Here is a 24369-nt window from a genome sequence, read left to right on the forward strand (position 1 = left end):
AGGACAAATGTACCGGTTGTTCCTCTTTATTGATATCCATGCGAGCCCACAGCGGCAGAAACTTCTACTTAAAGCTGTAAGAAGCTAAAGAGGAGGGGCCAGCTCACAGAGGCGGTCACAGAGAGTGATGTCACGAAGAGGGAGGGGTGAGTGACGTAATTCTGGTCGAGTCTGAAAGGGAGGGGAAGGACTGAGGAAGAGAAAAAGGAAGCTCTCCGGTTAGTTTTTGTGTGTTTATTTATCCAAAAGAAGTCAAACTTCCACAAGACAAAGGTGTGACTGGAGGCCTCGCGAGGGGATCAACATGCTGACGAGAGAGCTGAAAGGAAGAATGGACACCAGTTGAGCACAGCTGATGACATCAAATATTAACAGTTTTTAAGGCCTTGGGCCTTGAGTGACTATTGAGAGGTAAGCAAGTCACTCTTCCTCCTCAGAAAATAGAAAGTGTGTGTGAAACTGTCAGATGCTGTCACATTCATGCAAAGTCTTTACTTGTGAGTGGATATTGTTTCCAGAGGAGCACAGAGTGTCTGAACTTGCGAGGTGGGAGTACAGGAACTAATGGTTGACAGTGTTATACAAGCAGAGGGGAATCCACTAAAGCTTTTCTCTGCGTTTGTGTTCGTCGCAACCGTATCCAAATAGGACGCGTTGATCCAGTGCTTCCTTTTCGGATCCCTCTGACCCAGGACAGAGAAAAGGAGAGACAATGTCCTCTGAACTGGATTCCAGTCTCACCAGTATTGACTGGCTGCCTCAGCTGGGAATCAGCAGCCTGCGCTCTGGGAAAGAGAGAGGAGGCGGCGGCGAGAGGGATAAGAAAAAAGACAGAGGGAGGGAGAGAGGAGATTTTCTGCCCTCTCTACCGGACCCCTCCTCATCCAACTACAAAGGGAAACCCCCTCACAGCTATGCCACTCTCATCGCCATGGCAATAGCAGCTGCACCTGAAAGGAAGTTGAGTCTGAATGACATCTACACCTGGATCAGTGACACGTTTCCCCACTACAGCCGAGCTGGCCGTGGATGGAAAGTAAGCTTTTCAAGTACCAAGATATTATTAGCTTACTAGAATAGTAACAACTTTGTTATTAAAGTATACGTTTAAAGTACTTCGTTTGCTAATTTGTAACCAATATTATTAATATTTGTATCGTTGGCTGGTGCACTTTGTGTCCTCAACAGAACTCCATTCGACATAATCTGTCCCTTAATAAATGCTTCAGGAAAGTTCCTCGGCCACAGAGTGACCCTGGCAAGGTGAATTACTTTGGAAGCAAATATTTGCACCGTGTGAGATGGATTGCTCAAAAGAGAGTGAAGCTGTAAACCTGTGCTGATTTGTAGGGTTCCTATTGGACGATGGATGGACCTGCAGAGGGGAATCAAGTGAAGGCTCTTAAGCGTCCCTATCCAGAGGAGGATGTATGTGGTTTGATATGACTCACTAACTTGTCTTCACATAACTATCAAACAAACATTCTTCAAATGTCAAAAACCCAAAAGTGTAAAGATAAAAAGTACAACTTTGTGATTCTGGCATTGTATCCCCATATTTTTACATATTTTTCATTAACAGTCTTTGGGAACACACACAGTTTTTCCTGATACCTATTTTACTTTAAAGGTTCAGTTCAACAAACAAACATATTTACTAATTTAATTTGATCTAATGCTATTCAGCCATGCAGATATTGCTTTTGGTTTTACTTTGTTTTGAGAATATATGAGATTTTGTACATCCACTGCAGTAAATTGATACATTAAACTTCAAAACAAATTCAACATTAATGTCTTTCCAGAAAAGAATGTCCTGGTTAATCTTGATAATACGTAGTCAGCAGTTTCAGTAAAGGCTACTTCATATGAAGAAATTGCGAACATAAAAAATGGTGGGGGGATAGGTCAGCAATCACTTACATTGCACTTGGGTGCAGGCAGTAATCTGAAAACCAGGCCTATAAAAGCATAGTTACATGCAAAAATATGTATTTCTGTATTTAAAGTATTATTAATAACAATACAAATCATTTTGGTTGGATCAACACTTTTAAAGTAATGCTACCTTTACTTTCCTATTGGATTTTAATACTTTTTTCTACCTTTGCAAACCGTAACGCTTTGGGGACAGCTTCCTCAAACACCGGTGACACAAGCAGAGCGAAGAGCTTCTTCTCATCCAGCACAACCAGCCTCCCACACAGGCCACCAGCTCCTGAACACCCAGCAGCAGCCACCCCGCCCTGCCTCCCTCTCTCCTCCCCCGTGCAAGGTGGAGTCACGTTATCCCCTCTTTATCACAGTGCAGCAGGGTTGCATCATTTAATCTCATGTCTTATCTTCACAGCAATCGTCCCCCTACATGCCGAGCCCCGTGTCCACTCACCACGTCCATCATCAATCCGTCTCTCCTTCGGCTGGGCTCAAACCTGCCGACTCCACGTATTCTATCAATTCCTTCCCCCCTCGCCACCCATCCGGCCCCACTTTTTCTGTTCCCGCTGCCTCGGCTACACATCCGTCTGCCGCCAACATGTCTTCTCCAGCAGCTCCCTCCTTCTCTGATGCCACGCTGTGTTTTCCTAATTCAGCGACTGCTCCCACTTTCTCCTGCGCTCCTAACTCGGGGCCTGTGTCTGTTTGCACCGTGTCAGGACTCCCTCTTTCGTCTTCATCTGTTGCTGCCCCCCCTGTTGTCTCTTTAAACCCCTCCACTGATCCTCCGCTGCGTTTCACCTTTGATGAGATGAACTTACCAGACTTGTATACATCTTTCAAGTCTCTCGTCAAGACCATGCGGGATAGGGGAGGCTCACAGTGTAAGTACTTTGTTCATTAACTCTATAAAGTATACATAATGCAAGCAGGCAGCTCGAATGAATGACTTATTTATGCTTGAATCCAGCGGACGCTGCTCCGCAAGCTGTTCTGAACAATGACACTACTCCACTTCACACTCCGACTTTGCTACCAATGTCTCCTCAACCTGCACCAGCTGCACACCCTGCTGAGACAGAACGCATTCCACAATACAGTGAGTCTCAACCCCAGAAAAGCTTGCATTGAATTAAAAGCAGCAACACAGGAAATATCACTGCTTTCTAAAGTTGCCTTCCTCCCTTCCACTTTAGCGGTGCCAGCTGACTGGTTCATTAACCCAGATTCTCTGAAGGAGAGCTTCCGCATTGCCAGCAATCTAGACTGGGCAAACATAGACCTCTCTGGTCACCCAGGTCTGTTCACCAGAGTCTTGTTCAACCGGCCGCTTCACGCAAATCACAAAATGACACTTTCTCTCACCTCTGGGGGTTGTTTGAGTTTTATCTGTTGAGGTTTTGAGACACACACACACACACACACACACACACACACACATATATATATATATGCTTTGATTTTGTCTTATGTGATAGTAAACAGAATATCTTTTGGTTTTAGACTGATGGTCAAGTAAATCAAGCAATTTGAAAATTTCCCAATGGGCTCTGAAAAATTATATTAGTTATTATTACTACCAATTATTACATAATACAAAAATATGTCTCAAATTGATTTGTCTACATGGTTTAGGAATAAAGGGAAATCTTAGAGACGGATATCTCAAAACATCAACAAATAAAAATGAAGACCATCTTTACAGCTACGTGTCACTTTAAGAACATCGTTTGTCATTTGCAGCTAAAGTAACAGCTTGTACACACGTTTTATTTGCCAGAATGTGTAATTGTTGGCAGATAATGAAATAATGAATATTATGATTGAGATCTTTGCAAAATGATAGTGTTTTACTCAATATTTTTATTGTTTCGCAAAGATCTCAATAATCATTATATATGTTTTTTCATATTCACCCTTTTCTTTTTAATGTTTTGTACTAAAAGGCCCTCAACTTTCTGTCACTAGACCTGCTGGAGAGCATGCGGCAGGCGGAGCTCTCCGATTGGGCCCTGGACCCGACGCTCTTCACTTCCCTCTGTGACTCTCTGAATCGCTTCTTCACTCATAGAGGCATGATCACCTCTGGCAGTAGCTCCCCACTCGCCCTCGGTGCACCTCACTCCTTACAGGTCCCACCGTTCACCTCCAATCCCTCTCCCACCCTCGCCAGCCTCACTCACCCCTCGCCCCTCCCTTACTCTCCCATAGTTCACCCCGCCAGTGGAGCGCAGCCGCCCCGCAGGGCTCTGCACATGCAGGGACAGGGTCTTCAGAGACCACAGCTAACACAGCCTGCAAACACAACCGGTAAGACCCAAACCTCATGTTCAAAAAGTTTTTTTTTTTTTTTTTTTTTAAATTTCAGCGCAACTAAGTGGAACGTAAAGGAGAAGTTATTTAAATAGACATACAACTTCCTTTTAGTGTGCTACCAGTGTTTCTCTCTCTGTCTCAGCTGGGATGCAGCCTCAGTCTATGACACCACGGCAGCGTCCTCCACTAAAGAGTCTGCACAGCAACAGTGAGGAGATCCAGGATGACTTTGACTGGGATTCTCTGCTCGGTTGAACCTCGCCGTCTGTGTGGAATAGCGATTACAGAACAGAACTTTTCAGAGAAATGTGCCGTCTTCACGAAACTCCGTGCAGGGCCTGCATCACTTGGAGCTTCTCGGAGAGCAAGTTTGGGATCAATTTTGTCACAAATGACTGAACGCTGTATTACAAGGTTAAAAAAGGAGCAATATTTTTCTCCTTTAATTAAATTCACATGCTGTTATAACTTTTAGCTTTTCTTCTGCAGGTATTTGGCAGGGTGTTTTCTTCTGTTGGATTTTTGATTTCTACACACAAAATAAAATATAGTGTTATTATTTTTGTCATGTTACGGTTCTCTGCAGAGCAAACATAAACGTATATGGGGTTTAGAGATTAACGACAGCGCAACCATGAAACAAGCCAAACGCACACCCAGTGTTTTTGTTTTATTTCATAAATTCCTTTTGATTTTTTTTTTCCATTTTACTTTTCAAATGTGAATGTTCACAGTCATCACCACACAAAATTCAACCTTACCCGATAAAAGAGATATTTTTCTTGTTGATATAAAATAACAATAAATTCATCAAACTAAATTAAAAGAACAGCATGGAGCATGTCATCAAGTCCCATTTTTTCTTCTTTTCATTTGTTGAAATAATTGTCTTTTTCTCCTTCCTGAAGGAACGAGAGATGAAAGTGGACAGTGGTGCTCTGGGACACCTGGACACCAGGGATCCCATTTGAAATGTGATTGGAAAAAAAAAACTAATGCTTCTGATTAACAAAACAAAAAAATATTGTGAAATATGATTGGCAGAGAAATGTGTGACCCTTATAATACCTCATTTGAAATCCCAACATTACATAGTATTTGTACAAGTGACAATTTTTAAAAACAAAAATAATGGATGTCCTTTCTGAGTCACTGAAACAAGGTCGGACACAAGAGAAAACTGGAGACACATATTGATACATTTACACAGAAACAGGCATTTGCACTATTGCATTCTCACAAATAAGCATTCATATTCTCATTCGCACATTGCTGCAAACACACATTCAACAAACGCCCAATCCTTTTTCAACATCAGACCAAAGATGTCTCTTTTTTTAGTTTTCCACAATAATAAGTAAGGGAAAGAAAATAAGCATTTGATTTAAATGGCATCGTCGTGTGATTTTCCTTGTTTATTTGTTCCCCAAAAAATTGGAAAGAAATTAATTCATTTCAACATTAAATTAAAAGTGAAATTGTTGAAACGATTTGACCACATTGTGCCTGAAATATCAATGTAGGTTTTCAGTCCGTATCTCTGACTGACCGTCTGGAGTTCATTAAAAATGATCCTTCATGCACTTCATTTCAGTGATTCAGTGTTTGTCTTCATTCTAGATGGAGAGAAGAGGAAGAGGCAGGTACAGTTTCTCTGTTCAGTTTGTTAGTGGCTATGTCCCGTCTTCCTCCACCTGTCTCTAAGTGCAGAAATATTACAGAGTAGAGTGACACCACTGAAAAAGCTTACTGCTCTCACAGACTTACCTTCATCTCAAGGTAGGACTCAAAAAAACACAACATGAAGAACGATACAGAACAGGATTAAAACAAAATAAATAGATTTCTATTTCCCGCCCACAAACAACCCATACCAAAATGAAAGGAACTTAATGTGGTAAATTATTCTGAAATAAAATAGTGCTTTTTCAGGAAAGGATCAACTGAATTTTTGATTTTTTCTTTTTTTCTTTAAATATAGAGATGTACACATTTCTTTCTTTTTGGACACAAATTGTGTTGAGGGAGATGAATAAAGGGGGCAGCAGGTACGACAGAGGAGGTTGAACCAGGTGAGCAAAGTAGTGGTGACACTTCCTCAAAGGAGAAAAGGGTTGGTGCTCGCTCCCGTCGTTCCTCCACCTCCCATTGATCCTCCTGCTCCCATCATTCCTCCAGTGGGCCCACCCAAAATCAGATGAGGAGGTGCGGCTACGGGCCCCATCAGACCCGAGCCTGGGGGTGCCATTGGCGAGAGCCCGCTGTAGGGCATGCCCATGGGGCTGGCCTGCATCATACCCAGGCCCATTCCTGGAGGCCCCATACCCACACTCATTGGCCCCAGGCCCATCCCTGGTTGCACCATGCCCAGCATGGGATTGGGAGGCACCGGACTGGAGCGGAGGCCACTCAGGCCAAGTGATGAGGGCTGAGGTGAGATGGAGGTCATGGGTGGAGCCACGCCGAAAGGGTTGGAGGAGGCAGGTATTGGAGAAACCCCCCTACTGGAAATGGTGCTGCCTGGAGTCACTGCCATGCCAGGAGCAGGAGATGAGCCTGAGAGTCAGAGGTGACAGTTAGTTCAAAACAGTTATTCCATGTCTGCCAGTACATTATGATCAATATATTTTCATCTAATATGTTTCATTACTCTACATTAATATTTTCTATCTTGAAACAACAGGTCGGTTAACTGATTAGTTAATAAACTGAAGATAAATCAGAAAATGTTCTGATAATCAAACTGCTAAACATTCATTGGTTTCCAAAAAGTCAGAATATTTTATTTTTTACGTTTCTTGGTCTTATGTGACTGTAAACTGAATGTTACTCACACAAAATAAAACTTTAGGAGGCATGAATTTGATTTGTGTTCAAGTATAATATGCCTCTGTGCTCAGACAACATTGTGTGACTGTTTTACATTTGTGATTAAAAAAAAAACCTATTGGCAGTGATGGACATTGGTAAGAAAATCTACTCTAATCTGATTAATCTAGAAAATAATTGGGAAATTAGTCGATAATGAAAATAATTTTTAGCCCTGGAACAAACTGTTGCCATGGGGTACTCATACAGTACAGTCTCATTGAAATGTACAAATCAATACTATCTTGTAAATGATTAACTTACCTAAATCAATGAAAACATTTCCTGAACATCAAGTCATTGCTCTTTTCAAAGAGGATCAGCTTTACACGTAAAACGTGAATATCGTTAGTTGTTGTTGGTCTTTTAATTGTTTGGGGTGTTCAAAAGAACCCAGTTTGTTTCCAGCTAAACTCTCTCCATACTTGCGAGCGAATGGTAGTGTATTGTGGTTCAAGACATTTAATTAGGTCTTCATGATCGCTATAACTAACCTGTGTTCTGGAGGAAGGGGTTGTGCGCTGAAGAGGAAGAGATAGAAGGAGGTGGTGGCTGTTTGGGTTTGGGTTTAGACGACAACAGGGAATCAAGATCCACTAGCGCTGCGTTGGGGCCGAGGAAGGACTCTGGAGTCTTACGAACAGGAAGTGAACAACCAAGAGACGAAAGGTCAAAGGGCACCGGTGAGCCTGTGCTGTCGCAGCCTGTTGCTGGGGAGCCTCGTCGCTCTGGGTCTCCTGAGAAGGAAAAAAGGTGGAATAGAAACAGTAAACAATACTACAAAAAACTCTTTCATTATAAAAAAAATACAAACACAATATAGAACAGATAGACGAGGATGAAATGTAGGACAAGACAATTGTTGTGTGCATGCAATTGAAAATCAGTGTGTATTGCAAAAATCCCTTTTTATTTAAAAGTGTGTACCAGTACCTCAGTGTTTGTGAGTCTGTGTAGCTTTAAGTGTGAATGTACCTGTGCCATTTGTGTGTTTGGCGGTGGCACTCCAGATGTCGGAGGTGACAGGGTCAGAGACAAGGACAGGCCCGTCCCTTGCCCAGGGGTCTACTGGCCCCCCCGAGGAGGACGTGCTGGGTGGCATTGGGGGACCCCAGGGGTCGGCACTGGGGGGGGTCACGGCTACAGGGGAGCGGAGGAGACGCAGGGGAGGGGAGGGTTAACACCACAACGTACATTTACAATCCACAACAAAGCAGGGAGATGGGCTGGGTTCCAACACTGGTGTTTCTCTCCTTGACCTCTGCAGTCCCACTAACTTGATAAGGACAGATGAGGGCAGATTTTCTGTAGCTGTCCATGCTACTTTTACCTACTCAATATCTGAAGTTCAGTGGAGGTAAAGGAGAGATGATAAGCAGCTACCCCATTCATTAAAAAGGCACAAAAGGGTAAAAGAAGAGACAGCTCTGGTTGAGACACAGCCAGTCCTGAGTAGAAACAAGAGGATACAAATCCCTGGTTTAGACACAGAGGGAGAATGGATTTAGCATGCTTGCTTGCTTTCCTCGTTACAAACGGAAAGCATGCGAGTGTGAAAGATACGACAGTATGGTGACATGAGAGAAAATGTAACAAGGCTGCAAAGTGACAGGAAATGGAACAATGGAGTAAAGAGGAGTAAAGGTTGAGAGGTCTTCACATCCTCTTTGGTCGTCAGAGCAGGACACGGTTCTGCTTGGATGCTCAGCGATGACGGCATTCCCACAAACCTGACAGGGTTGATATGTGACCAGTGTTGCAGCCGCTTACCTGAGCTCCCCCAGGGGTCAACGTTATTAACCCTGTTGGATGTCTCTCCCCAGGGGTCCGGGGGAAGGGCTATAGTGGGTGGGGCTCCCCCACCCCAGGGGTCAGAATTTGAAGGAGATGTGGGTGAAGCTACGCCCCATGGGTCTGCGGGGGCTGTGCCCCACGGACCTGATGCAGCAGGGGCAGGGACTGTGGAGGGAGGCGAAGGGCCGGCAGAGCCCACAGTGGCACTGGCGGCCCCCCAGGGGTCCGCGGCACTCAGTTCCATCAGAGCCCCCTGTGCAAGAGAATTTATTGAGACTGGATTAAGCTAGGTACTGCATTCAAGAATCTTTACGTTTGACCAACTTTAAACCATAAACTTTAAATCTTTATCAAACTCCAAAAAGGATACAGGCAATCAGAATATAGCACAACCTTGTTTTTTGTTTTGTTGTTTTAAACAGCATATAATGACAATTAAGAATGCAATCAAAAGATCGTGGGCCGAAAGGCATCTTCTATTTTTGCGTATGGTCAACATACAAACTCTTAACTGACGCATATGATGAGCTGCATCAAACGGATATTTAACTGAACTGGCCTGAAATACAAATATAAATCCAAACATTGAGGCTTTTGGATATCAACGCTCTATTTTGACAGGATATTTAAATGTAGACAGGTTTCACATATTAAGGAGTAGTAATGCAATAATTATGAAGTGATTTTGATATCTTCCACATTGGCAATGTCTGTGTCACCAATGGTATGTTAATTTCTAAAGTGAACATGCTGTTGTTATGAACATTACCACTGACATTTTAAACTTCTAAAGGATTTCATCTCTGATTTTACACATACGTCCTCAGGCTTAGATTTCTCCCTCCTGCTCTCCTCGAGGGCCATCTGCAGTCTCAGGTCATCACCTCTACGCAGTCGCTCTTCCTGCCAATCAGACATACTGATGTCAGCAACCTGAGACACACACAACCTCAGAAAGCACACCACAGGTACAGATTTAGGATCAGTTTACAACTCCACAATTTAAGTTTGAATTGTTGGGAGGGGAAACTGAAAACCTGCTCTTTAATCAGTCTTCAGTCAACTGAAAATAAATACAAATCAACCAATTACTGCATTATTATACAAGTGATCAACATGATCAAATCACACACAAAAAGACTTAGTGACATGGCTAGTTAAAATTAAATTGAGAGCTGTAGAACTGTTGTAGCGAGGTTGGATAGGATTTGTAATAATAATAAACAGAATACTGAGGTTTTAATGATGTTTCAACCAACTGCTACAAAGCAGCTGTGGTTAGTTCACTTGCTGACTTCTAAAAAAATCTGTTTGTGCTGCTCATGGGTCACTTGCTCATAAAGATGTGGATTAGGAATAGGTACCAGTCACTTAGTGTGCTCGACCGAGTTCAGCTAAATTACAACAAAGAAAAAGAGTGAACTTTAATCCATAAAAAAAAATGCAGATTGTCCCAGGACCTTCCTACTCAATACCACCTTTTATCTGACCTTTTTACAAGGAGGATTGACTATGAAAACCACAACACACTGACTTATCCCCGCGGAGACGGCCATCTCTGCAATAGAAATGATCTATTCTTATGCATTGTTCCATTAAATAACAATGGCATGAACCTTCAAAGTAGTAGAGTGTGTGCAGGATCACTTGCATACAACAGGCTTACACGGTTTGCCCACAGTGAACCCAGTGCCAGGAAGTTACAACAGCAGCAGGAGGAGGTGTAAAGGAAAGAGCCCATTTCAGATTAAGACTACAGTTGAATGCATGCTATTAGTGAGGATGATAGGAAGGAAAGAATAATCAGTGCTTACAAACCAATCAGTGTTTAATTTAGTAAATTATGAGAAATATTTGCCAATGCCATGCAAATTCAAAAATCAAATTAGAGTTAATCAATTCTTTGGGTGCTCACTTTTGACATGGATTTGATGAGCACCTACTTTTCACACGTTTTATGAGGGCAAACTCCATAACAGAAAGTTACCATAGACCAAACTAAATTATCTCAACCAGGTCTGATGCAAATTTGTGTCTTGAGGGAGATGACACATGACAAATATGAGCATAGATTAATTGATAGATCAATACTTGATGTGTGTTTGAGAAATTCCAATTGACAGAAAGACAGATAGTTGATGACTGGATGGCCAGTCAGCAGGGCACACTCTCTGCCCCTGACCTTTTGTTGGATCTCTTTGCTGAGTGTGATTGCATAGCTGAACTCTGCGTCCTCCAGAGGGTCCTTGCTAGTCTGGGGGAGGTCAGGCATTACATAGTGAGTGTAAAGCTAGATGTATGTAGTGAATAATATCAGTAATATATTATTCACATGTTCCCACATTACTGTACAAACTGCAAACTTAGCTGTAGTTAGTTATAGTTATGCTTTAAATCATATATTGGAGAACATTGATGTAGATGTGTGTGTCTTGAATATGCTGCTTTGTGCTACCTGCTCTGCCTCTTCTTTACTCATGGCTAAGGCAAGCTGGAGCTGCAGATCTTCCTCTCCAGTGCTCTGTGGCCAGGCCTGCTCGGGGTCTGCCCCTCCAGAGTGAGAGCCCACTGACAGGCTGCCCCCCAGACTGGGTGCTGAGGGGGCGGAGGAGGCTGGGGCAGAAACAAAGAAGCACATGCATGGATGAGAGCTTGTATTAGGTCATTAGACACTTTCATCATATTGTAAGCCCACCCTTCTATCAGAGTATAATCATGTAACTTTAAACATTGCTTGAATCTTAAAAAACATCTATTTTAAGTACCAATCTCACCGCTGGAGGTCTGTGCCATCTTCTCTTTGGTTTTGAGGGCGTGGATCCTCTCCTCTCTTAGTCTTTCTTCATCTTTCAGCAGTGTCACCAGCTGTTTGGCTTTCTCTCGCACATTCACCCCCTGAAGGAAAATGCAGCACAGTAAATGTATATTATATTAACAGATGTACATTTAATTACTACTGCTCTTTCTAACCTGCACACTTATTGTTAGTCTAACAGTTTGCTAAAAGTTAGCAACACATAAAGGCAAAACTTTACCAGCTGGCTTTGTTTGCACAAGAGGTTAGAAACTTATTGTAAAATGTCCTTGAATGACTCACAAGTGGCATGTTTGACAATGCAGGCCTGCATTCCACAAAGGTGGACCTTACTCACTAATCACTTACAATTTACTTTGCAGCTTTGTGGACGTGTGTTTTTGTACCTGGTCTTTGCCGTCCCTGTCTATGAACTGAAAATCCTTGAGGGTCTGGACTGCGTATATATTCTCTCGGCACTGTTGGGCAACACGTTCTGAACCAGTCTTGATCAGGTACTCCATAAGAGTCATAGCCTGGCGAAAATATAAATCACAGAAAAGATCTGGATAGTTAAATATAGATATACAAATATTAAAGCAGTTTGTAGGCTACAATCAGACACCATACTATATTCCGCATCCATTCACACTCAAGTACATACCCAGACACACACAAATTACTACAAAATAATGAAATATAATTTAAACATTTCATAAAAGAGCAGCAATATTTGGACTGCGGCTGAAATCAGTCCCTTGCTTACGAATTGCCTACACACTCATTAATTTACTCTGTAGTGGGCAGTAAAGACTACATTTAAGATACATCCTGCATCCTCAGCGACAGGTGAAGTGTTCCACAACACTTACTCCAAACTCCAACACAAACCTTGTACACATGTCTCCAGTTCTTGCCGTGGTCATTGAGGCGCTTCCACACCATGCTCATGATTTCCGAGAAGGCCACAACATTATATGTTAGATCAGCAATCTCTGACATCAGAGAGCTGCTGGGGCCCCATGGGTCATTGGATGTTGCTTCTCTAACCTGGACAACAACACAGGAAGGGACCAACTTGAACTCATCCTCCATCCAAACTCTGATCAGAATAATCTAGGGAAAATACTTTGTGACAATTTAATGGTCCACAATGTCCTGAGTCGCAATGTAAACTCAATAATGACACAAGCCGGAGAGAGGCAACCTAATGAACAGATAACGATTAGATTTAGCTCATTATGTTTAACCAGGGAAAAGAGTGAAGAGGTTGCTTCAAATTAACATTAGATTATCAGCAGCTACGTTATGTTGTAAGTGCCAAGGAGATACCATGGGCTACATTTAGGCCATGGACATATTGGAGAAGGAGGGGGGAGGTGGTGCAAGAAAAGAAAAGAGACAGATAAACAGGACACACAACCTTGATTTCAGCCTCTGAATAGTTGTGGACGATGTTCTTTACTTGTCGCCGTAGCGATGAGGTCGACATGGCAACGGTCTGGCCGTCGAGTTCTGTTGAAATCTGAACAGCAGATGGAGAAGAAGGGTCGTAAAATATAGTCACGGCTAAACAAACAGTGCTATGAGGCAAAGAACATTATATATGTATGTATATAAAAAAGAATAATATGGATGAAAGAGCGAGAGACCTTGAGAAAGACAATCACACAAAGAGTGTTCAAGAGGGTGTCTATACCAGAGATCGTTCTGAAATGTGACTGCTAGTATCAGCGGAAGAGAGACAGCATCATGCACACCTGTTACACAAGAAAGATGCAGAATGAGGCTCTCTCCTCTCGGTATCTTATGTTTTTCTGGCGTGCCACTCATTCACGTAATTCTATTTCTCAGTTTGTCTGTTTCTTCCCATCACAACATTGGGTCTCAAAACCTCAGGCGTAGGGAGATGAAAACTATGGAACGAGATTGAGATGAACATCAACAAAGAACCCGAACACACTGAGGGATCACTGCTAAATCACCACGAATAGACGAGCTCAGTCTAACTCTGACCAAAGCAGGAGAAAATAGGGACGAAGCAGATATTCACCAACAAAAGCACATGACCTGTTGCTAATCTACACATGCCAAACACATACACACACACGCTTATCAAAGTCATCAGTCAAGTCATGAAAACACTATTGTCTTTAGAGTAAGAAGGAGTTAAAGGGTTAAGACTATTCCTGAACCAATAAGACACAGAAAGAGAACCGAATGTCTCGTGTTGTTGCATTTGGATTCACAAGGAGCAGCATGTTTTAGGAATAAGACACATGGTTTATGGTCAAGTTGACATTTCCAACTTCAGATTAATTTCATGAGCCAGATAATAAATGACTAATTACAATAATTTAACTAACCAATGTTTTTCTATCAAGGTTAAGCAATGCAACAGCAGTACTAGATAAATATTGTCTGAAAAGAAACTGATTTTTTAAATCTGCTTCCAGCTCAACATGTGTCCATGTACTTACTTTCAGATAATAACATTCCTTACAATTACATTGATAACACCATAAACTGTTATCTTGAACTCATATTACCTGGCTGTAACATCCAGTGGATTGAGAGTTTATCTAGGATGAATTACCAAACACACTTCAACAGTGTGGGGACACACACACACACACACACACACACACACACACACACACACACACACACACACACGCACACACACACACAATACCAACAGATAATATACAAATAGGACCATAAGACAATATGTGTAAGGGTGTTTTAGAACATACAGTTCTATCTCCAATTACTCCTACATTACTCCTATCAGGATCTGAATTTGACATTAACATCATAGTCCTGTCTGCTGCTGATAGTTGTGTAATGGAATGCAGAGAATGATTTCATGGCACAATATTGAATCCCTCAGTGAGCATTGTTTGCATTTGATTGCTTACACAGCAGGCTTACACATTGTTGCTGACCAGATGCATGCTTTCACTGACACAATTTAAATCTTCTGACCAAATAAATAAACATGTTTATTCTGGTTTTAGCAATGTAAAAAAAACAATACACTTTTAGTCTTAAATAGTTATAGTCTTAAATAAACTATAACTTACTCTTTGCTTGTGGACTCTTTTTAAATTAATTAAATAACAATAACACAAATGTTTCAATAATCTATGCATTTGGAAATTACAATTTGATCAGGTTGTATATACTTGAACTAGTAATATGGCAAATGTGCTATACTAAGACAATTGTGCTGTCTACTTTTAAAGTGTTTTAACCATGCCTGACACAGCATAGCATGGCAGTGTTTAGATTTGTAGTATAGACACATGTTGCATAACGAAACATCAGCAAACTATTGCAAAATCCATCCCAGAGACTCTTGGAGCTCTGTACCAAAGTTCAAACGCATCAATTAATCTTTGATAAAGGAACATAATGTGTCCTTTGTATCTCAGGTTGTCTCAAATATATTCACAATCTCTGATACTTAAACAAAAAAAGAGCTTCAGGTGGTTTAATTAAGTTCAAGCTGAACCACTTGAGGGACAACAAATACAGGATCACTTTATTGTGTATTGTGACTGACAGAGGCCTCACTTATAGATCAGCAGACAACGAGCTGGGCTATTAAGCACCAACAAATTGCAGGTAGTGTAATGTGTAGTTAACGTTGCATATAAAAGCAACTAGGTTAAGAGTTGTCTCTAAAGCTAAGGCAACTTATCCTCTGTCACTTACATGGACAACCCCACGAATAAGTTGCCCACACCCTGTTAGCACACACGGATAACGTTACCAACCGAGAACAGCTGTTCGCGTTAACGTTGCCCATCCAGACAACGTCAACAACAGACAACAACTGTTTGCGTTCACACTGCCCATCCAGACAACGTCAACAACAACTGTTTGCGTTCACGTTGCCCATCCAGACAACGTCAACAACTGTTTGCGTTCACGTTGTCCATCCAGACAACGTCAACAACAACTGTTCTCGTTCACATTGCCCATCCAGACAACGTCAACAACCGACAACAACTATACAGACATCTGCAGCGTCCCCTGACACAACCTCACGTTGTCAAGCCAGCTCACTGAACAGGACATTAAGAAATCAACTGACTTCATGCTCGCTAACCAGAAACCGGGTGTTGTATACAGAAGCAACGGGCAGCCCGACGTTATACAACTGTCAGATAATCTGTACGCGAAAGACAAGTTTACGAGCATTCACCAAATCAATTAGTTCATCATCAAACGTTAGTGTCAGCGTTCATCCGCCACTTGGCAGGAGGATAACACTCCTCTTCTCGCATAAGCGAAGACAAACATAAGTATTTGACACCAGAGGAGTAACTAAAGTCTGTAAAGTCTGGACAGGGAAACAGGAGGGTGGAGCTCGGTACGAACTGGCAGACAAATTAACGTCAGATTAAATATAATATTCCTGTCACAACACCCACTCACGGCAGATTAGAAACAGACGTTAACGGTTACCGATCAGTTTGACATATAAAGAAAAAAAAATCACTTGCTGCTGCTGGAAAAGATTAGCTAGCATGCTAGCAGTTAGCTAGCTAGCTCCTGCGAGTTAGTTCGCAACAGGACCGCTAAACTGCCCGAGCTTCAACGAGGACACGTCCCGCTTCAGGACAATGTCAGATACACACATTAAAATCAATAAATAAAATGTCAAGAAATACTGACGACCGTGCACAGTAAAAAACCCAATCAAGTGTGTACTGACCCTGTTGTAGCTTGAATGTACGAGGAGATGGCCGAATTTCCGCTTCCGTTCCCGACGACAGGAAAGACCGCACCCCCTGTAGCTTTGTTTTGCTGGGCTGTAGTAGAAGACTCATGCATTATTAATTAGCTTTCAAACAGTGAAAAAAATAAAAGTCCCAAATGAAAAAATGGTCAAAACAACGTTTTGTACAAAAAGAGAGAGTGAGAGAGACGGGGTCGTAACGTTTGATTAATTTTAAATTCCTTATTTAATCAAAATCCACCCACTAGGGAAATAAATCACACCCTCTTTCTTTTGATAGTTAGGGTTGTTAATGTTTTGTATACTTTTATACAGGCCTATCAGAGGGAAATGATTAAACACGATTAGGCCCACAAAACCCATCTAGAGATCAGACAATGTTATGTTATATGACAGCTGTACTTAAACTGTCCTTTAAGTGAGCAGCCATACAGCTTTAAAAACATCCTTACACACACAGGGCTATTTCTTTATTTCATGTTTTCAGGCAATGAAGTTTCACCCTTTGTTTTTGCACAGATAGTTGTAAACACATCATGTTTATTTCCACAGACTCTCTTAGTATGCTCACCAAACAAAAGTATTTGTTGAGGACACAAAAGCAGGCGGATTGACTATCCTCAGTTGTTTGAAAGTAAACTGGAACAGGTCACATCATATTGAGTCATACAAAACTGAACAACATGTGTTCTTCATTAAATTAAGACCAATCTCGATCCAAATTCCCTTTCTGAACTTCATTAATAAGGCATGACACTGTGTGGCGTTTCTCATCCGTAATGTAATAGCACACACCGTCCACAAAGCGGCATCGTTGAACTAATTCTAACATCAAGTGAACCCAGAACAGAGTCCCTCAGAGTTGCCTATAAGTAGGTCCATAAATAAAACATGGTAAGCCTCATAGATCAGAACAACACAGCTGGGGTGCATGTGTGTTACAAGCTCCCCTTTTATCTTCCAACTCTTTATCCTTTTATCTGTGCCTTCTCTCCAGGGAGGAGGGGACTGAAGGAATCATTGCAGCATGACTCAAGCAAACGTTATAACTGACCCACTGTTGTTCTGCTGTGGAAAAACTAATCTCATGAAAACAAAAAAAACAAATGCAGGCATTAAGAACAGGCATAAAAGCTATTTTGACCCGCGTTGTTGCACTGTTATGTCACAGAGAAACTTTATATTTCCTTTAATGTTCACTGCCCATACGCTGTAGTTTGAGACGGCATTGTTCATCCAAGAATGAAAATTAGATGTACATTGGATGCACATATTAGCAAAACAGAATAATTCACAAATGAATGAATGAGAACACCCTTTCTAAGAAACAAATCTAATTCAGCAGTCAAATCTGGTCCAGATGATGTTCATATATCTTTTTGCTTCTATATGTGCAGCTTTACTTAATAATTTAACCCAAAACATCACATGATGGACCTTGTCTCTGAATGAATGAGAGATTTGGGGTTGGAAAATCATGTTGTTGTACCATGACATTGTTATTTGTGGGAGATGTTATGAATTGCCTAAGAAGAAAAACAATAGAATATAGTTATTATCAAACCATTTCTGATGGTGTAAACTCTTTGAGATTGTTTTCCATGATTTTCAAATTATGTTATTTATTTTATTGTACTGGTCTCACAACACACATCAGGAAATTTACACATTTTGTTGTACCTGTACAACCAACGTATTTTTTTATATATGTAGATATATATCTAAAGTGTAAGCGTTAAAAGAGAAGATCATCTCATCTGTCAAAATCTATTTCCATTTTTAGCACTCAAAAGCATTCAAAAATATGAACATGTAACCAAGTAACGAAGGCGTACAAAATGTAAATTGACAATAACTGTCAACAAAGCTGTCCTGTACATGTGTGCAAGACTCTCAATAAATCCACATTCATGTAGCATGCGAGTTTGTGCATTTAAGCTTGATGTGTGTGTGTGTGTGTGTGTGTGTGTGTGTGTGTGTGTGCGCGCGCGCGTGTGTGTGTGCGTGTGTGTATGTGTGTGTGTGTGTGTTTACGCCTGGCATTTGTGAATGAAAGTGACACTCAACTTTAGTGAAAGTGCTGAAAGTTGAGTTCTAGTTGGTGGAGAGGTTGTCACAGCAGGTGCCAAAGGACCCTATGGTGCGAGCACAAACATGAAAGTACACGTTGGTCACAGCCAGCCACGTGACCACAGCACGGTAGTAACCTGACCTGGGGACCCAGCGTTGTGATGGCAGCCAATGTTTGTGTTACATAACAAACAGCTATTGAGCCAGTGGAAAGACTAGTCCTTTAGTATGTAGTAGCAAGGGAAATCTATGTGAGTGGACAGAAAGAGGAGGAGGGTGTCGATGCTCTGGGAGCTGGAGATGAGGCCAGACCTGCAGCTGTAGGAAACAGAGCTGGCATGTGGAGAGCATAGCACTGAACAAAGGTGTTTTGTAAGGCATAGTTTTAGCTGCTCACCAAGTCAGTGTGTGATTAGAGGCAATAATATGCACTTAGAAGGAGATAAAGCAAGATGGGTTTCATGACAAGAGAGTGTAAGATGAAAGGAAAGTCTTGCATGATGATGAAAAACCAAAAAATAGCACATAAAAAACATGTTCCGTAGACTTAAAATAAGTCAGGATGTCTTGGGAAAATTCAATTAACATCCTCCTGCAGAGTCAGCCTTTAGTACAGGAAGAAAGAACAATGATATTGGACAGCAAAGTGGCATGCTTAACTGTACCCAGTAATCCCAGTAACATTCAGGGATCACAAGTACAGCCTTTTGGCCTATTCCGATCGTTCCAGCATACCTGTTGATTAAATGAGAGATCCTACACTGTGTGGAGAATTCCTGACTCAGACTGGCTGAGAAGGCGAGAAAGACTGATAGAGAGACATGGAAAGGGGAGGAGGATGAGGGTGTATTCGGATTTGCAGAAAGTGAGTGACAGCTGAGGAAAGGGGAGGAAGCAGCGCTACAGGTTAATGTGGTCAGGCTGAGTGACAGATTGGAAATGGTGGGGTATTGACACTGCTGTGTAGTGGGCGAGGGGAGGGAGGGCACATGGCAGAGAGGGAGAGGTTTGAAATGCCTTGTAGCTGGTTCACGCGTATTTGCCAGCATAACAGGAGAGCAACTGAGATAGAGAGAGCTGGCACAAGAGAAAGAAAAGAGAGGGAGGGCGTTCAGTGTGCATGTGTGCCCACAGTCACACGGTCAATATCCAGGTCTCCTGCAAACATATATGAGCCTCCACTATAAAACTGCTGTGCTCCTGAAAGGACCCACAAAGTAAAGAGGAAAATATCAGCTTCAATTCCAGTTTAAGTAACAACCAAGCGAAGGGCATACAGTTGAGCTCTAGCAGAGAACAGTATAACTAGTTTCAAGAATTTTAAGTCTTTGGATGCTGAAAAGAGTCAAGAGAAAGTGAGCAGAGATCAACCGAGTGAACAGAAAATGACAGTAAGTATTGCAATTTATTCCTGTGAGCGTGAATCCAGCCGCCAAATATTTCATGCACAACTAAATGACAAGTTCATGAAATCGTCACAGTGTGCCACAAAAAGACAAAAGAAAACAATGGCAACTAAAACCTGCGACTATTTCCTGTTGGTACAAACCGTTGGGGTTTTATGTATCACAGTACAAGTGTTTTTGAAGCTTGATGGTGAGATGACATGCAGGAATGACACAAATCCATTAAGGACTTTTTATTGCAAAATTACTGTGAGGCTGCAAAGGTTTGATAGACAATGTCGTTGAGAGGATTTTCAGCTTGTAATGTTGAGCACTTGTCGGACTTCAAATTTGTTAATGGCTTTAGCTCAGAGCCCCTCTTAAAATCTCAGATCACTTGTCGCCGTATACCAAGGCCATTAACTAATAGGGTTTGATAAATAATCACCTCAGTTCACAAGGACACAGCAAATATCAAGATGCACCTGATGCAGCAAATGTTTTCAAAGCATCTGTTGCGGTTAATGTATCAGTGCCTCCAAACGTAATAAACTATTATTTTATTTGTAGCATGAGTGGAATGAAGAGCTGACGAAGAATGTAATAATGTGATAACCCTGACAAGTGTTAACAACTCTGAAACAAAACCCAACTGTGAATTCAAAACTGTGAAAATGAGTAGAGTATAAACATGCCTATATATCTTGTTTCTTATCACTATATATATTTAACGTCTGCACTATTTAATGTCTATAATGCTTACCTGTCAGTTTCCTTTTCTAGTAATTTGAATGAGCATTGTTGGAGGTCTAAGATTTCCATTGCCAACGACTGCTTCAGTTTTGGTTGTCTATATACTTGAAATTTGAAACAAAGATAATAATATCTTCCTCTTTTTCCATGTTTCAACTTAAATTAATGCATTTATTTTACCATAAATCTACCTGAAGACAAGTAATGTTTGGAAATGGTCTCAAATGCACAGTTTTCACTGAATGTCTTATTAGTGAGGAGACAGAGCTACATCAATCTATACATCATTAAACCTAAAGTGGCCCATAATTGACTCTGTTTAAGTAAAGATGCATTAAAATCTGTGTCAGGCAGCACTCTCAGACTGGCTGAAACCGGCAGTCTTATTTTTGGCTGCACATCAGATGTTTGTCGAGCAGTAAATCATAAATGAGATCAAGTTTTGAAGCTGCTGTCATCAAATAACTCAAATTTGATCTCTTATCGCCATCAGTGATTTATTTGTGATTGGAAAATATGATCCAAATCAGAAAAAAACTCTTTGTTATTAATGCAATAATCAGCACAAATGTTACATTTGTTTGCAGTGACGGATACACAGGTGTAATTTAATCGAATATTGGTTGACCACCAAGGTTGACCACCAAGCTCAGTTACGCAACTTTTGGAAGGTCAAAATTAAAAACATGTTATCGTTTTATCTTTTGTGTTAAGCTGTGTGTGGTAACTGTTCACAGCCTTCCTAATTTGCTCGAGTATGTGGTGCGGGATCTACTTCAAAGAAAGTCACTGTGAATGTGAACGATGATGCAAAACTGAGTGACAGCGCCAAATGTTCTGATCGCCCTGATAAGACATTGGGTTGATGATGTCTGATGTTTATCCCACCTATAGGACAATGGAGATCATCCCAGATCTGCAGAAAGTCATAACATAACACAATGAATGCTCCACTAATCTCTGCTGGGATGACATGTGGAGCGTTTGTCTGATTTAGGAGCAAAGAAATTAAAGAAAACAAACCTCAGGAGAATATTATTATTGACCTGAAATATGTAATGTCCACCGTTGTGTAGAAGGTTCAGGTGACATATTTAGACTTCATTCTGTCAAGCTGTGGATCTGCTTCCTCTTTGAGACCACTGACCCAATCATCACAGCCATAAATATGACTATAGATTTGTTTGTGTGTGTGTGTCCAGGCAGCAGCTCAGGAACTTGACGAACGATGTTTCCTGTCGGCGCAGTCCATGAGCAATCTGAAGGTATCCGATCACTTCCAGGTTGTGAAGCTCCTGGGAGAAGGATCCTACGGAAAGGTCATGTTAGCTGTACACAGAAAGAGAGGTTGGTGCAAGATTTAAGTTCAAAGGTCATGACCATCTCAATTCAGTCCGTCTGCACAAGTGTATACACATTGCCATTCAAATTGACCAATCCTAATATGTTAAATTCATATTTTTTTGTATTAGGCCTTTTAATTTCACTGCCAAATCTGAAAAGGGTAAAATGGTAAATGTCCACTGTGGCACTTTATCTTCAGTTTTCTTCAGACTGCACGTGTGGTATGCGATGCAGTAACGTGAGGACAGATCTGTCTTTTGATAGTGTTCACTTAACCTAATGCACTTCTGTTGCTATAATGAAGCGCTTTGGGACGTTCTTTGAGATAGAGTTGCTGCAACTGCAGGCTTAGCTGTGTAACAGAGTCGACCCAAAGGGGAAGTTATATTTGTTCACAGTGTCACTGATGGACAACACTCACATACCATGACTGATGACAGTTTTTTTTGACAAAAGCTGATAAGATGCTGTGATAAACACATATTGTCTCGCTTCATCCCCTTTAGGAACGCCTATGGCTCTGAAGTTCTTCCCTCGTGAGTCTACCTCGCTCACCTCTTTCCTACGTGAATACAATCTCTCCCTTTCCTACTGCACTCATCCTTCTCTGACACGGGCCCTTGGCATCTTCTTTTCCACGCCGTCCTACTATGTCTTTGCCCAGCAAGCTGGTCTATATGGTGACCTCTACAGTGTGATAGTGTCAGAGGTCAGTTTGGCTGATTTGTGGCATGAACTGTGCTGTTTAAGCCCTGCATGGCGTGTCCAGTCATACTTGTTCTTGAAGAAAAGAGCATGTTTCTTCTGGTTTCAGCAAAACCAAAGCGTTAATGTTGGGTTGAGTTACCACCACTACATCTCTATCCGAATAAATCCCATCCTTCCATTAGCTATAGTGGCCTGTCAAAAAGCTTACTCATAACATCTGCAGGTGGCTTTCTTGGAGGGATTTTGTGGAAAATGTAACTGCTGCCCTTTTTGAGTTCACAAAATTTGAGACGTGCTCGATAAAGGCTTTAAGCTCGCCCTCCGCTGCGTTTGGATCACTGCCAGTAACATAATAGAGTATTGAAAAGAAGAAGGGCCCCTTGCTCTTGTGGAAGTAAATGAAGCAACGTGAGGGTTTCTAAGAGATTTGGTTCATCTTTGCTGTTCTGAACCACACCGCCTCACCTCATTTTTTTTTAATCTGCCATCAAATATGTAACGCTGTAATAAGTAATAGAGTGTGTTTTCTGCAACTGACTCAGGCTGGCTTTCTCTTTCAGGTCGGGGTGGATGAAGAGTGTGTCCAGAGGGTGATGGCCCAGCTGAGCGGAGCGGTTACACATCTCCACTCCCTGGGCTTCGTCCACCGCGATATCAAACCGGAGAACATCTTCCTGTGTGACAGTTCCTGTCGCTGGGTCAAACTAGGTGATTTTGGCCTCTCCCGAGCCATTGGCTCCACTGTTCGTGCCGTCTGGTACGAGTCTCCCTTCTGCACTCCTGAGGTGGAACCTGGCAAAGTGGCTCAGAAGGATTGGGATGGTACTGAGGAGAAGATGGAGGACATTTGGATAACGGTGGAGCCATCTATCGACAGCTGGGCCCTGGGTGTACTCGTCTATTGCCTCTTAACCTGCTGCTTCCCCTGGGAGGAGAGCACCCACGACGACCGTGGCTATCGTAGGTTCAGGGAGTGGTTTGACCGGGAGACTGAAAAGGCGGAGAAGATGAGGGATGGTGAGTGGAGGGGTGAGGAGGAAATAGACAGTTATACAATCATGAAGGAGAACCAGAGGGACAACCCTCCTCCCTCACAGTTTGCGGGCCTGAGCCCACTCGTGATGACTCTTTTCAAGGAGCTGCTCAACCCTGAACCCAAACACAGAGGGAGCCCTGAGGAGATCCTGAGCTACCTGGGAGGGCCGTGGCTGATGGAGACCGAGATCGAGGAGAAGAGGAAGGCCGACGAGGCAGAGAAGGAGGCCCGAAAAATAAGAGAGGGGGGAGGTGTTGAAGAAGAGCTAATGCGGGAAGGAAGAGGGGAGAGATAAGCTTTGTATCATAACATTGTTTTAGGTTTTTATGAATGTAACATGATTGAAAAACATTGCTGCAATGTATTTTTGTGAATAGTTTGAATCTAGTACAAACGTATATTCTATAAGGTGCTATATTTTCATATATTTTTTTATAAACATCCTTATAAAAGTTATTACTTCTATATTGTTATTGTGTATTCTATTGTGTGTATATATGTGAATAGGTGTGTTTATAGTGAAAATAGTCTAGAGAAAATACAAGAAACGTTTGAAACTTAAAGCTTTATTATCGTGCATTTAAACATCTGTATCGCAATTGTTGTAAAATAA

The 24369-nt window shown here is 41.8% G+C and overlaps 3 protein-coding genes across 10 annotated transcripts; 2 read left to right on the plus strand and 1 right to left on the minus strand.

The window, feature by feature from the left end:
• The first annotated feature begins 160 nt into the window (after window positions 1-160).
• On the plus strand, window positions 161-5804 carry foxj2 (forkhead box J2). The gene is made up of 10 exons (XM_068569516.1): window positions 161-411; window positions 649-1036; window positions 1189-1263; window positions 1351-1428; window positions 2135-2275; window positions 2351-2822; window positions 2909-3037; window positions 3135-3236; window positions 3907-4248; window positions 4397-5804. The coding sequence occupies exons 2-10, from the start codon at window positions 713-715 to the stop codon at window positions 4507-4509; spliced, it is 1776 nt and encodes a 591-aa protein (XP_068425617.1). The 5' UTR covers window positions 161-411; window positions 649-712; the 3' UTR covers window positions 4510-5804.
• epn1a (epsin 1a) lies at window positions 4912-16561 on the minus strand. Of its 8 annotated transcripts, none has more exons than XM_068569511.1 (12): window positions 16437-16561; window positions 13134-13235; window positions 12602-12760; window positions 12118-12246; window positions 11691-11811; window positions 11372-11529; window positions 11099-11170; window positions 9736-9819; window positions 8893-9169; window positions 8098-8262; window positions 7617-7859; window positions 4912-6810 (listed from the first exon to the last, which is right to left on the minus strand). In XM_068569511.1, the coding sequence occupies exons 2-12, from the start codon at window positions 13200-13202 to the stop codon at window positions 6353-6355; spliced, it is 1935 nt and encodes a 644-aa protein (XP_068425612.1). In that variant the 5' UTR covers window positions 13203-13235; window positions 16437-16561; the 3' UTR covers window positions 4912-6352. The 8 variants fall into 8 exon arrangements, with proteins under 8 accessions (XP_068425612.1, XP_068425607.1, XP_068425611.1 ...); XM_068569506.1 differs by having other exon boundaries at window positions 11682-11811; XM_068569510.1 differs by lacking the exon at window positions 16437-16561 and adding an exon at window positions 16187-16206 and having other exon boundaries at window positions 11682-11811.
• A 3082-nt stretch (window positions 16562-19643) lies between these two features.
• Window positions 19644-24341, plus strand: sbk3 (SH3 domain binding kinase family, member 3). The gene is made up of 4 exons (XM_068570486.1): window positions 19644-19921; window positions 21871-22015; window positions 22519-22721; window positions 23281-24341. The coding sequence occupies exons 1-4, from the start codon at window positions 19916-19918 to the stop codon at window positions 24049-24051; spliced, it is 1125 nt and encodes a 374-aa protein (XP_068426587.1). The 5' UTR covers window positions 19644-19915; the 3' UTR covers window positions 24052-24341.
• The last annotated feature ends 28 nt before the right edge of the window (window positions 24342-24369 follow it).

The sequence above is a fragment of the Clinocottus analis genome, unplaced genomic scaffold (assembly GCF_023055335.1).
Source record: "Clinocottus analis isolate CAN_PGR_092001 unplaced genomic scaffold, fCliAna1.0.p SCAF_9, whole genome shotgun sequence".
Classification (NCBI taxonomy): Eukaryota; Metazoa; Chordata; class Actinopteri; order Perciformes; family Cottidae; genus Clinocottus; species Clinocottus analis.

Excerpts from the sequence above, each read along its gene's own strand:
- sbk3 (XM_068570486.1), top strand. Across the intron at positions 22,016-22,518 it reads AGCTGTACACAGAAAGAGAG|GAACGCCTATGGCTCTGAAG; the intron begins GTTGGTGCAAGA and ends CATCCCCTTTAG. Across the intron at positions 22,722-23,280 it reads ACAGTGTGATAGTGTCAGAG|GTCGGGGTGGATGAAGAGTG; the intron begins GTCAGTTTGGCT and ends TTTCTCTTTCAG.
- foxj2 (XM_068569516.1), top strand. The coding sequence starts at position 713 with ATGTCCTCTGAACTGGATTCCAGTCTCACCAGTATTGACTGGCTGCCT. Across the intron at positions 1,264-1,350 it reads CACAGAGTGACCCTGGCAAG|GGTTCCTATTGGACGATGGA; the intron begins GTGAATTACTTT and ends GCTGATTTGTAG. Across the intron at positions 1,429-2,134 it reads GTCCCTATCCAGAGGAGGAT|CTTCCTCAAACACCGGTGAC; the intron begins GTATGTGGTTTG and ends CTTTGGGGACAG.
- epn1a (XM_068569506.1), bottom strand. The coding sequence starts at position 13,202 with ATGTCGACCTCATCGCTACGGCGACAAGTAAAGAACATCGTCCACAAC. Across the intron at positions 11,530-11,681 it reads GACCTCCAGCGGTGAGATTG|CCTCCTCCGCCCCCTCAGCA; the intron begins GTACTTAAAATA and ends TTTCTGCCCCAG. Across the intron at positions 8,263-8,892 it reads TGACCCCTGGGGGAGCTCAG|CCGTGACCCCCCCCAGTGCC; the intron begins GTAAGCGGCTGC and ends GCTCCCCTGTAG.